Source organism: Orycteropus afer, unplaced genomic scaffold (assembly GCF_000298275.1).
Source record: "Orycteropus afer afer isolate SDZICR_OR568_19922 unplaced genomic scaffold, OryAfe1.0 scaffold00425, whole genome shotgun sequence".
NCBI classification, from domain to species: domain Eukaryota; kingdom Metazoa; phylum Chordata; class Mammalia; order Tubulidentata; family Orycteropodidae; genus Orycteropus; species Orycteropus afer.
The window spans coordinates 1965221-1979509 of NW_006922012.1; the positions used below are offsets into that span (position 1 = coordinate 1965221).

The 14289-nt window shown below is 42.3% G+C and overlaps 1 protein-coding gene across 1 annotated transcript in view; it reads left to right on the forward strand.

The window, feature by feature from the left end:
- The first annotated feature begins 278 nt into the window (after positions 1 to 278).
- The window catches only part of PAIP1 (poly(A) binding protein interacting protein 1), a 52116-nt gene continuing 38105 nt past the window's right edge, over positions 279 to 14289 (forward strand). The window contains exons 1-2 of the mRNA XM_007954008.2: positions 279 to 552; positions 1150 to 1316. Of these exons, the coding sequence (XP_007952199.1) occupies positions 279 to 552; positions 1150 to 1316 (441 nt within the window). The remainder of the gene's footprint in view (positions 553 to 1149; positions 1317 to 14289) is intronic.

Here is a 14289-nt window from a genome sequence, read left to right on the forward strand (position 1 = left end):
GACCGGCCATCGCCCCCGCCGCGCCGAAGGCGGGGGCGCCGGGTTTTAGGGGAAATCGGAAAGCGGAGGGTAGCTGTGGGGGGCGGGCGCTCTGGACCTGCGGATGCTCAGGCTGCTGTCTGCTCCGCCCGAAGCGCGGAGGAGCCGAGCCGGGGCCCGCCGCCTTCCTCCTTCATGAGGCCCGAGTGAGGCGCAGCGGCAAGAGCCGGCCCGCGGCGCCTCCCCCCGCGCCCTCTTCCGAGCGCAGCGGCAGCGGCTCCGGAAGGAGGAGGAGGAGCATGTCGGACGGTTTCGATCGGGCCCCAGGTGCTGGTCGGGGCCGGAGCCGGGGCCTGGGCCGCGGAGGGGGCGGGCCTGAGGGCGGCAGTTTCCCGAACGGAACGGGGCCTGCAGAGGGGCCGCGGCACCAGCCGCCGCCGCCGCCGCAACCCAAAGCCCCGGGCTTCCTGCAGCCGCCGCCGCTGCGCCAGCCCAGGACGGCTCCGCCGCCTGGGGCCCAGTGCGAGGTCCCCGCCGGCCCCCTGCGGCCTCCCCGACCGGGGGCGCTCCCAGGTACGGAGGAGCTCTAGGGGAACCCTGTCCTCCCGAACCAACGCCTCCCCACGGGCCTCCTCCACGCGTGGTGAGGGCCGGAGCGCTCACTTTCCACGAACCCCCTACCCCCGTTTCCCCGAAAGCATTCCCCGAGGGGCCCGGGTGTTACGGGGTGGGGACGGGTGCAGAACGGGGTTTGGAAGGTGGCAGCTGGAATCCTTTGTGCGCCCGGCTGGGGGAGGGGCCGGTGCGCGGTCTCGGAGTTCTGCCGCCCAGGGGAGGAAGTCAAAATCGCCTGGCCCCCTGCCTGGCCCTGTAAAGTAAGACCTTAGCCAATCTACCTCCTGTTTTAGAACGACCACTTAGAAAAGGAAGGAAAAAACCAAAACCCTGAAGCATTCATTTGGGAGGCAGGTATGCTTATAAATGAGCTACAGCAAGTCTATTGTTTCTTTTTGCAGGCTTTTTGTACATACCCTGGCGATGACCTTACATTTCGTAATGATTCTTGTTTAACTCTTAAAAACCAGGCCCACCATGATGGCTTTTTAGTATATAGTAAGTCATTACACAAAGGAATGAACGAATCTCACGCTCATTTTTTTTCCTTCTCAGAACAAGCGAGGCCCCTAAGAGCTCCACCTAGTTCACAGGATAAAATTCCACAGCCGAACTCAGAGTCAGCAATGGCCAAACCCCAAGTGGTGGTAGCTCCTGTGTTAATGTCCAAGCTGTCTGTGAATGCCCCGGAATTTTACCCATCAGGTTATTCTAATTATACCGTAAGTGCTTCCTTTTACCACAACTCTGCCTTAATATTACTGGAAAAATGTGATTATTACTCAATTAACCAGATTATGCTGGTGCTTTTTGGATTTTATATAAAGTTTATATATATATATATATATATATATATATATTCATTGAACTGTGTGGAAACAACTTGTTCTGGAATATATTTTATAGTTTTATTCAGTCTCAAGATGTAAGCTTGAAAGTAAGAATTTTGTGTTTTCTTCATTACTGTATTGCCAGATAGACCTGGTGTCAAGGAGGTTGTCAGTCTAAAACTAAAATCCGTTTCCAGGCTTTATGGACAATCTGTAGCACAGTAGCTTGGCAAAGTTGATTTTTAATTTGATTTTTGTAAGAAAACTGAATATTCATTAGTGGCTTTAGATAAATCAGTGGTTTTGCGGTAAATTAATTATGAAGTAGTTTTTGAATATGGAGATGACGTCTGGGTTCTTGGTTCTAGTGACTGTTATTCTGCCATGTTAAAATAGAAGTGTTTCTGATGCTACATACCTATAGTATGCAGCATCGTTGTATGGGCTTTTGATAAAGTTTAAATGAATATAAAGAATTTCAAATGTTCTGATTAATCTTTATCAATAACATAAGAATTTTAAAAAATTTGTCAGTTTTTTTTAAGTGGTAGGAGAAAGGGAGCTTTGGTGGCCTAGTGCCTAAGGCATTGGATTGCTGACCAGAAAGCTGGCAGTTCAAACCCACCAGCCAGTCCTCAGAAGGAAGGTTGGGCAATCTACTTCCAGAGAGATACCACTTTGGAAACCCAAGGAGGGGTCACTCTGAGGGATCTGACTCAACGGCAGTGATTTTGGTTTGTTTGGGTTTTTTTTTTTTTTTCAGTAGGAGAAAACAAAGTACAGTGTACATAAGTAGAAAGGAGTTTGTCATGTTCCCAAACACAAGCCAAACTCACTGGCACCAGTTGATTCTGACTCAAGTTGATTCTGACTCATAGCAACCCATATTGGGTAAATGCAGAATTAAGAGAAGAGGAACCATGTTACTATGTTAAAGAAATAACTGATAGTGCTTTAGCATGATAATTTCTATCTTTCATATCTTAAGGTTTTAGAAGTGTATAGAATAGTGTACATAGGGTATAAACTCAAAGTTTGAATAGGTGAGCACTCAAGTTACCTAGCATACATGTCTTGAAGCAAAACATCAGCAGTGTAGAAACCCCCTTACAATCATTGTTATTGTTGTTAGGTGCCACTGAATCAGTTCCAACTCACAGCAGTCCTGTATACAGCATAGCAAAATAATGCTAGTTCTGTACCACCCTCACACTGGTTTCTATGTTTGAGCCCCTTGTTGTATCCATTGTGTCAATCTACCTTGTTGAGGGTCTTCCTCTTTTTCGCTGATCCTGCATGATGTCCTGGGCTTGGTAAATGCCATTGTCCTAGAGAAGGCTCCAGGAACTGGTCCCTCCTGATAACATGGGTACAGAGTGCACCCACTCCTCACCAACATGGTTGTGTTCCAAAGACCAGGCTGTTAGACCAAAATTGGCGTTCTTTGAAAATGAAAGATGACTACGTAACTGCCAAACCACGGAGAATCATCATGGCCAGCCAAGTTGACACGCAACTTTAACCATCACAGCAAATGTTACTCTCACCTCAGTGTTCTTCCTGCCTGATATGCATTGTTATTAGTGTCACCTTGGTGTTCTTACTGCCAGCTGTACAAAATAGATAATAGATTTTTTACTGTTGTTGTAAATGTGGAATGTTGGCTAAGAAGATCATTAAAAGTAAGAAGTAGATGTGTATTTCTTTTAAGATAGATTTGTTAAATTTTCTTCATCAAAGCCATAATTCAAATTTGTCAATTCTTCTTTGACTTTATTGCCCAGTTTTTGCAGGCATATGAGGATGCTGGAAATACCATGGCTTGGGTCAGGTGCACCTTAGTCCTTAAAATGACATCTTTCCTTTTTTTTTTAAAACACCTTCAAGAAGTCTTTTGCAGCATATTTTCCCAGTAGAGTACATCATTTGACTTCTTGACTGCTCCTTCCATGGGCATTGATTATGGATCCAAGTAAAATTAAATATTTGACAACTTCAGTCTTTTTTCTGTTTATTATAATGTTGCTTATTGGTCCAGTTGTGAGGGGTTTTGTTTTTGTTATGTTGAGCCTACTGGAGGCTGGAGGCTTTGATCTCACTAAGTGCTTCAAGTGGTCTTCACTTCAGCAAGCAAGATTGTGACACAAAGTTGCAATCATTATCATCCTCAAGTGTAACTGCTATTTTCACTTAACCGAATAGATTAGTTTTGCTGCTCTCAAACTTTATACAAATGGGGAACATACAGTGTATATTCTTTTTATTATTAATCTATTTTGTAGCATGTGATTAGAAGTGGTTTATTCTTGTACCATTTTGTTGAGTGAATATGCATAGACTGTCTGCTTGTTTGTATCTTTGGTGAACATTTGGGCCACGTCCACTTTGGGGACTATTATAATCAATGCTGTTATTCATGTCTATGCCCTTATTTTTTGTGTGAATATTACCTAAGAGTAGAATTGTTTGGTCATAGGGTAGCCATATGCTCAACTTTAGTACAGACTACCAAAGTTTTCCATAGAGATTATTAAAGTGCACACTGAGTATGTGTAATTTCCAGTTGTTTCATTTCCTCTCCAGTACGTGGTATTTTCTGGGTTTTTTTTTTTTTTTTTCGTTTCTTTTTTTTAAAGTTTAGCCATTCTGGGGGGGATGTAGTATCTAATTGTGGTTTTAACTCAGTTTCCCTGATAATTAATGATAGCACACCTTTTTTGTTACAGTTATCTATTGTCTTTCCATAGTTGATAGAAAAACTCTGGAACTGCAGTACTCCATATTTTGGAAAATCCATGCATCTTAGAATGCAAAGAGTTTTGGGGTTGGAAAGGGAAAGCTTAGATACAACAGGAAGTTATATAACAGTTAATTTGGGGTAAAAGGGGCCATCTGCCGTGTCAAGTAGAAATGAGAGCAGCGTGAGCTGTTGCCAGAAACTTTCATTTGGCTCAGATAGGAAAAGGAACCACTGGAGAGTTGTGAGTAGTTGAATAAACTTGGACTTGTTAACAGCCACAAACAGCTCCCTATTTGTTTTTTCTCCTGTTGACTTGGGCTACTTTATGATGGCAAGGATGCAGGGTTTTGGGGTTTTTTTCCACAGTCTTGTAACAACTGTTTTATATAGTTCCGGTGATTCTTGGATTATAGAGTGGTGTTGAGCTCTGGTGGCACAGTGGTTAAAGCATTCAGCTGCTAACTGGAAGGTCAACTGTTTGAACCCACCAGCTGCTCCACAGAAGAAAGATGAGACAGTCTGCTTCCAAGATTTACAGCCTTGGAAACCCTATAGGGCAGTTCTACTAGAGTTAGAATCGACTCTAGGACAGTGCGTTTAGTTTGGGTTTTTGGTCATCTGTTAGGCATTGCCTGCTGCGAGCTAGTTAATGAGCTCCTTCTGTGTTCAGTTCAGTACAACGGATTGTAAACTGGAAGCCATGGCTCACATGTGGCTTACAGGTGTGCCTTTTCGGGCCTCAAGGTGTTGTGGTTTTTGTTTGTTTTCTCATTACATTTTAAAATTAGTTACCAACGTTTAAATTACATATTGCAAATCTGGTTTCTCTTAAAATTATGAGAACTGGCCTTTCTGGGCTAACATTTTGGTAGAGCAAAAGTTGGCTGGAGCTGAGTAGAGGCCACTGTCTTTAGTTGGAGCTTGTGTGCTGTACTCTCTTTGCTGCCTGGCTTGGTTTCATGCATTTATAGCCCACCTGGAATCTGCAGGCATTCATGCTTGCTGGTACGTTGGCTAGGATCTCTGATAGTGTAGTTGTTAAGGCATTTGACTGCTAACCAAGACATCAGTGGCTGGAACCCACCAGCTGTTCTGCAGAGGAAAGACAAGGCAATTTGCTTTTGTATAGATTTACAACCTTGGAAACCCTATGGGGGTTGCTATGAGTCTGTATCAATTCAATGGCAGTGAGGAACCCACCAGCCACTCCTTGGAAGGAAGGTTGGGCAATCCTACTTCCGTAGTGATACTGCCTCGGAAACCCAAGGAGGGGTCGCTATGAGTCAGGGCTGACTCGAAGGCACATAACAACAACAACAACAAGTTTACCCTAGGAGCTCTGGTAGCATAGTGCCTAAGGCACTTGACTACTAACCAGAAGGCTGGTGGTTCAAACCCACAAGCCACTCCTCGGAAGGAAGATGGGGCAATCTACCTCCCGTAGTGATACTACCTCGGAGGGGTCACTATGAGTCGGGTCCCACGCGATGGCGCATAACAACAACAACAACAGTTTACCCTAATGGTGAGCCTTGGTCAAGGCTAAATTTTTCTCAATCTGCTCAGTCATAGAAGAGCTAAATCTTTGTTCTTCCTGATTCTTGGAATAAAATCTTGTAAGGAAAACTTTTCCTTATTGTAAGAATCTGTTGCTTGGTATCCCTGTGATAGGTCTGCTTTCGAGAATGCATTTTTTCCTTTAATATCCTTATAATCTTTTGCTCTGCTTTCAAAGCTTCAAGCCCTTTTATCTTCAGTCTTTCCTGTAATCTCATTGCTAGAATTTCCTGCTTTCCATGTCTTATGAGTGAGTTGTTATATCCATCTATTTCTGGCCATTGTTTCTTCTCAAACCATTATATCTTAACTATTAAATAAAAATCCACTTACTAGAGCCAGAATTTCCTCAAAGAATTCATAAAGCATTTTATTAAGAGACAAAAGTTCTTCTCCAAAAAGCCTAGCTTTTTTCTAAGAACATCCTCTTTTAAGTTATTGCCCAGTTTTTCTTCTGTGTTCAATAGTGACATCTTAGAGAATTACTCACTAGTGGTGCTGTTGTACCTCCCATTGTCTGCTCAGCCTCTGTACTCTGATTCCTCCAGCTGTATTGGTACCATATTTGTGATAATTACTAATGCTTTTTTGATTGTTAAATCTATTGTCTTCTTAATCTTTATCTTAGTAGATTTTATCGACCACAGTGTCATTTATTTAAACAGAAATGAGTCCCCAAAGTGCTAGGTGCTGCGCAGGGTACCAGGATAGTTTCTTAGAGTTTGGAAAGCTCTTTTTATTTTTTATAAGGACTAAATATTTAAAATACTTGTTTTAATTTTGTTTCCTCTTTGTCCATAGATAGATTTGAGCAGCTCTGGTGGCACAAGGGTTAAAGCATTTGGCTGCTAACCAAAAGGTTAGTGGTTCTAACCCACCAGCCGCTCTGTGGGAGAAAGATGAGGCTGTCTGCTTCCATAAAGATTTATAGCCTTGGAAACCCAGTGGGGACAGTTCTCTGTCCTATAGGGTCATTATGAGTCAGAATCGACTTTGTGGGGTGGGCGGTGGCAGGGAGATTGCATAGACGTCACTCCCTATGCTTTGCAGCCATCTTTCTTCTTCAGATTTTAACCTGTGAAATCATTGTACAGCATTTGATATCATGAGCATCTCTTCTCCTTTGACTTCTATGATAGTACTTTCTTCATTCTCCCAACTTGCTGGTTAACCCTTCTGCCCTCAGACTGTAGTCCTTGAGGTTGTCTTTCTATTTTATTACCCCTCTTGGTGATCCTACTTGTCTCTCAGAATCTGGCCAAAACCTGTTGGCTAATAACTCTTGCATCTAATTCTTTTGAACACATTTTTGCATTCGTTTGATTTTTTTCACAAGGATGATTTCATATACAAACACAGAGATAAAACAATATGTCATCTGCAGGCCTCTTCTTATTCTTTGACTAGCTGATCAGGCTAAAAAACTTGGTAGTATGTTGACTCTTCTGTTTCACATTCTTGTCCCACTTAAGTCCATTTAAGTAAAATAGTTTTAACTGTTCCATTATCTGGGGAGCCTTTGTGGCATAGAGGTTAAAGTACTCTACAGCTAACCACAGGGTTAGCAGTTTGAATCTACCAGCCGTGCACAGGGAAAAGATTAGCAGTCTGCTTCTGTAAAGATTTACAGCCCTGAAAACCTTATGAGACAGTTCTGCTTTGACCTATAGGGTCACTGTGACTCAAAATCAACTTGATGGCAGTGATTTGGCTTTTTGTATTACATTATTTAAGTGTCTGATCTGCTTTGTTTCTATTCACATTGCTTTGGATTAAGTTCTCATCTCTGTGCAATGTATACAAATTGTTTTTTTCTGATTGCTATCCCCACTAATCTCTGTCACAGAAGTTTTTAAGAAAAATAAATAAAGCTTAAGCATGTTCTTCAGCTTGGAAGCCATTTAACTCCACATTGAAGACTGAAAAAATTTATACTTTTAAAAACTTGGTTGTGGAGAACTAACAGGCTTTAATTCAAACACACTGGAGTGCTTCTCTGTTCAGAATTCTCTTTGCCTCCTTTTTTTTTTTTTTTTTTACTTAAAATGGCATGCTTTGGATCCCTTGTTCTGCTACATTCAGAGCAGCTCTACTTTCCTCTTTTACTTACCGTTTTTCCTGTTTTTTAAAAAGATAATACTGCTGATTTAAAAAGTAAGAGACTGATAATCATTGTTATACACTATATTTTTGCTACAATGAATGACACAGGAACAGGAAGTAAGTATATTCAGCTATGACCTATCGACTTAACTTCCTAACTTTTCATTATCATTGAATAATTAAGCATTCTACAAGCCTGTGACTTGTAGTCTGGAACTAAGTGACATACTGCATTGGGCAAATCTGCAGAAGACCTCTTTAAAGTGTTGAAGCAAAGATGTCACTTTGAGGACAGAGGTTCACCTGACCCAAGTCTTAGTATTCTCAGTCACTTCATACGTATGTGAGAGCTGGACAGCGTATATAGAAGACCAAACAAGAATTGATGTGTTTGAATTGTGGTGTTGACAATGAATATTGAGTATATGATAGACTGCCAGAAGAACAAACAAATCTACCTTGAAGGAAGTATAGCCAGAATGTTCATTACAAGCAAGGCTGGCTGCAAAAAGGAAAAGGAGGCCACATATTCTGACCTCCTCTAATCCCACAAGAGGAAGACAGGATTACCAGCAGTAACCCAAGGCCTATTCCTACAAGGCCAGACATGCTGCCTCCCTCCAGCTCTTTCTCCAACTGTTCCTCCCAAAGCACCCACCACCTCTCTCCTGGGTTCTATAATTCGCTGCAGTGGCCACGCAGAACTCACAGATTATGGAGTTTATTAGGGAAGCACCAGGCTACAATTCAAGTTCAGGAAAAACGTTCAGTCTCTCTCCCAGCACACCATCTCTCAGCCAAGTCTCTCACAGTCTCTCCCCCAGCAGTGCATGTCCCTCGGTGTCTTACTCAGCAATGCGTGTCTCTTGCATCTCTTTCCCAGCAGCATGTGTCTCTTTCAGTAGCACGTGTCTCTTTCAGCAGCACGTCTTCCTCACCCAGCAATCAGTCTTCCTCAACCAGCAGTCAGAGAGAGTTCTGCCTCTAGGAGGCCGCCTTTTGAGCTTGGCAGAGTGGCTAAACTAGCCAATCATAGCATCAGAACTCTAAGCACCTGAGAGAGAGCCTCCCATAACATTGCATTGTGCCACACCCAACAGAAATAACCCAGGTAGATAACATTCACAATCAGGAACTCCTCAGTTGCTCATTCCACCACTGAGTTTACAATGACTTATGGGTAGAAAAGCCATACTAAGTAATTTACTACACTGCACTGGCGAAACTTCATCTCCTGTACTTTGAATACGATGTCAGGAGGGATCGATCCTTCAAGAAGGACATCATGCTTGATAAGATAGAGGAAGACCCTCAACAAGACAGATTGACAGAGAGGCTGCAACAATGAGCTGAAACATAGCAACGGTTGTGAGGAGGGCATAGGATGGGGCAGTGTTTTTGCTGTGTTGTACATAGGCTTGCTATCAGTTGAAACCATCTCAACAGTGCTTAACAGTAGCAAGTCCATGAAGCTCTAATCTGTATTTTAAAACTTAAGATAGTTTTTAAATTGTAGAATTCACACATGTACAAGGTTAACATTAAGTATAGGAGTCCATGAGTGGTACAAACAGTTATTAAGCATTTGACTACCAGCTGAAAGGTTGATTCTAGCCTACTCAAAGATGCCTCAGAAGACAGAGCTGGTGATCTGCTTCTGAAAGGTCACAGCCTGGAAAGCTCTATGGGGCAGTTCTACACTATACACATGGGTTTGCCATGCGTCAGAGTTGAGTTGATGGCAACTAACAAGATTAAGTATGTTATGTAATGTATGCATTGATTATGCTTTAACTGCTTTCACAATTTAGAGTAGAGCTTCACCAGTTATGATATGAACATTCACTCTTTCCAAAACTTACTTTACCTGTATGAGTAAATTTCTCTTTTAAAATGTCAAGTTGTGCTAAAATATGGTGTGTCTTTCCAAAAACTTACTTTACCTGTATGAGTAAATTTCTCTTTTAAAATGTCAAGTTGTGCTAAAATATGGTTCTATACTCTGTTCTTTTCATTTAATACGTGATGTCGTGGATCGTTGTCTGTTGATACATAAAAATATGTCTTATTAAGTGGCTATTTGATATTCTTTTATATGGATATACTATGTAATGTATTTAACCTAATCCTCATTAAGAATTGTTAGATTGTGTTAAGGTTGCATGTCAACTGGACTGGGCCATGATTCTCAGTGGCTCAGCAGTTGTGATGTCATCATCCTCCATGATGATATTTCTATGACCAGCCAGTCAATTGAAAAGGAGTTTCCTCAGGGATGTGGCCCGTTTCCAATGTATTTGGATATCCTGGCAAAGATCTTGGGCTTTCTGCTGATCTGGATCCTGCATGTGGCTTATTTATCATCATTTCTAGTTCCTGGACTTGAACCAACGGCCAGCCATATTGCCTGCTGCTCTTGGAATCGTTGCCTTCACAGTCTGTGAGCCCACAGTTGCCATCTTAACCTGCCAACCATGAATTCATTAACCGCCAAAGACAGCAGTCTGCTGTTATGCCTGCTGACCTTGGGTTCTTCAGGCCGTGCAGCTACGTGAGTCAGGAAAAGCCTCCAGCTTGACATCTGACTTATGTACTGGGAATTGCCAGCCTCTAGAACTGTGTGAGCCATTTCCTTGGGATAAATTTCTCTGTATATTTATGTGTATATACATGCATGAGCTCTAGTGGCACAGTGGTGCAGTGGTGAAGGCATTCAGCTGCTAACCAAAAGGTACATGATTCGAACCCATAGCTGCTCCATAGGAGAAAGATGAGGCAGTCTACTTCTATAAAGATTTGTAGCCTTGGAAACCCCATGGGGCAATTCAACTCTGTCCTGTAAGATTGCTCTTGGAATCAACTCAGTGGTTGTGTGTGTGTGTGTGTGTGTCTGTGTAATCAAGCTTCATTGGTTTTACTTCTCTAGAGAACCCAGCTATTTTGGTCCTCCACTGCCACTCTAACAAAAAATATCACAAATGGATGGCTTGAACAAACAGGCATTTATTCTCTTACAGTTTAGGAGGGTAGAAGTCTTAAGTTCAAAGTGCCAGTGAAGGCCCATCAACCTTAGGCTTCAGCTCTGTCCCTTGCTCCTGGCCCACTGATGCTAGAGGCATCTCTTAACTCAGGCTGGCTACTGAGGCTGACAAACCCAAGGTCAACAAGTAAAATGGTACAGTCCCAAGATTGACAGGCTACTGGTTCAAGTCCAGGAACAATCTCAAGATTGGCAGACAGTGTTGGCAGGCTGCTGAAGGAAGACTCAGCTACATGCAGGGTCTTAGTTTGCCAAAAAGCTCAGAGACCTTTCTCAAGGCAGCTTCTCATATGCTGGAAGCAGACCACATCCCTAAGGTAGCTGCTCAGCTGCTCATAGATTCAGCCATGGAGCTGATTTCCAGTCTCATCGTGGGAAATCTTAACTACCACACCCGCCTAAGACAGATGGATTTTTCTTTCTTTTTACTTTGGCAGTGAACGTCTTTTCACATACATTTAAATTGCCAGTTTTTAGAAATATAGCATGGAAGTTAAAAGCACAGATTTTATTCTGTGCTGAATCTTTGTCTTCTGACTAGCTGTGTGCCCATTGGTAGATTACTTAAATCAGTACATGATCCTTGTTTGCCTACAGCCCCCCACTGGTTTTTCCATTGCCCTTAGAGCCAGTCTCCTTAGCACAGCCCCCAAAGCCATAGCTGATCTACCTTGTCTGATTCACTGACCTCATTACTTCCTGCCCCTCCTGGTTTCTATGTTCTGGCCATATCATGTTTTCTCTTTTTCAAAAGTGTTAGGCCAAGCACCTATCTTCCTTAGAACCAATATGCTTCTTGCATCTCCTGCATGGAATTATCTTCCCTCAGATATTTGTATGACTGAGTCTTCTGGTTTTATTTAGTTTTCCTTTCAGTCTCAGTGTAGATACCAACTCTTTAGAATCATTCCATCACCTTTCTTGCCTTCAGTTTACTTCAGCATCTGAATGTGTATCCCCTCATAGAATATAAGCTCCATGACAGAAGAACCTCATTCGTGGCATGGCCGTAACCTCAGCACCTTGAACAGTCTTTGGCACTTAGTAGGTACTCAGTTTTGATGGAATAACCAGAGTGATTGAACTAGTCTGTGCCTGTTTCTTCACCTGTGCAAGGGGGTTTGTGATGCTTCCCTCAGTTGTTTTAGGATTAAATGAGATAAATGCTTACAGAGCACTCACAGGATCTATCACTTGTTATATACATGTATTGGCAGCTTTTCGCTTCATACTTAGAGTGCCATCCTAGGTGCAAAGATACTTTGTATTTTATCATTCTACATTTTCATGAATGAAGAAAGTAAAAAGTAATTAAAAAGATAGGAAGAGGAGACCAAAGTGAATGTCAATAGAGACCCTGAAACATGCTCCTAAATGGAGAATAATTGTTGTTGGTATGCACCGTCGAGTCGAACCCGACTCACAGCGACCCCTCCTTGGGTTTCTGAGGCAATATAACTACAGAAGTAGATTGCCCAACCTTCCTTCCGAGGAGTGGCTGGTAGGTTTGAACCACCAGCCTTCTGATTAGCAGTGCCTTAGGGACTACACTACCAGAGCTCCCAAATAGAGAATAGCTAAAGCAAATGGAAGAACTGATGAAGAGCCAAACAGAAGATAGTGATGGGTGGCTCAAAAGACAGAGTAAATAAAATATTATAATAAAATGTGCAAAGACCTGGAATTAGGAAACGAGAAGGGAAGAACAGACTTGGCATTTCTCGAGCTGAAAGAACTGAAGAAAAAATTCAAGCCTCAAGTTGCAATATTGAAGGATTGATTCTATGTGTAAACCAATGCAGAAAGCATCAAAAGAAGATGGAAGGAATATACTGAGTCACTGTACCAAAACGAATTGGTTGATGTTCAGCCATTTCAGGATGTAGCATATGATCAAGAACCAATGGTATTAAAGGAAGAAATCCAAGCTGCACTGAAGACTTTGGCAAAAAACAAAGCCCCAGGTCTAAAAAACTTGCAAGCGGCCATCTAGATTGAACAATTGGTCTCTCCTCATCCAGAGCAAAGAAGAATGAAGAAAACCAAAGGCATGTGGAAACAATTAATCCAAGGGACTAGTGGACCATGTGAACCTCAGCTTATATGACTATGAGACCAGAAGAACTAAATGGTGCCTGGCTACCACTGTCAACCACTCTGAAAGGGATCAATGCAGGCGATCCTAGATAGAGTGGGAGAAGAAATGTGGAACAAAACTCAGTCATAAAAAAAAACAGACTTACTAGTCTGATAGAGCTTGGTGAAGCCCCAAGACTTTGGCTCCTAGTCACCCTTCAGGCCTGGAATTGAACTCTCACTCCTGTGGCTTCCAGTCAAACAATAGACAGGCATGTAGGGTGAGCATTTATACCAGGTAGATACACTCCTTAGATGATCAGAAGGGCAGTATTGCATAGGGACATAGCTCAGGCGGGGCAGAAATGCATAGGCAATGACATAGGCAAGAAGAGGTAACAGGGAGGAAGTGGGAAGAGAGCTGGTACATTTTGCGGATCGCAGTCAGTGTCATGAAACGAAATGTGTATGAACTGCTCTACGGAAAATGAATTCGCTCTGTAAATTTTCAACCAAATCACAATAAAAAAAATATACAAGGCACAGGAATTAACAAAATATACATTGAGATGTTTCAGCAAATGAATGCAGCGCTCGCTTGAGGCACTTGCTCATTTATGCCAAGCAATTTGGAAGACAGCTGCCCGGCCAGCCAACTGGAGGAGATCTATATTTGTGCCCATTCCAAAGAAAGGTGATCCAACAGAGTGGAGAAATTATTGAACAATAATCATTAATACCATATACAGGTAAAAATTTACTGAAGATAATTCAAAAATGGTTGTACCAGTATATCAATAGGTAACTGCCAGAAATTCAGCCATATTCAGAGGAGAATGTGGAATGAGGGACATCAAGGCTGATATCAGATCTATGCTAAAGCAAAGAACACCAGAAAGATGTTTACCTGTGTGGGGTTTTTGGGTATTTTTTTGTTTTTTGTTTTTTAAATTTTATTTTTGCAGTGTTCCCTCTCCTCCCCTGCCACCCCTGGTAACCAACAAGAAAGCTTCCTTCCATATGTAAACCTTCCCTTGACTTTTTACAATAATGAACTAATAACAATATTTGTGTTTCTATGATTGTCTCATTTCACTCAGCATAATGTCCTCCAAGTTCATCTATGTTATGCAGATTGTACATTATTCTGTGGGAGCTCTGGTAGCATAGTGCTTAAGGCACTTGACTGCTAACCAGAAGGCTGGTGGTTCAAACCCACCGGCCACTCCTCGGAAGGAAGATGGAGCAACCTACTTCTGTAGTGATACTGCCTCAGAAACCCAAGGAGGGGTCGCTATGAGTCGGGTCCGACTCGACGGCACATAACAACAACAACAATATTATTCTGT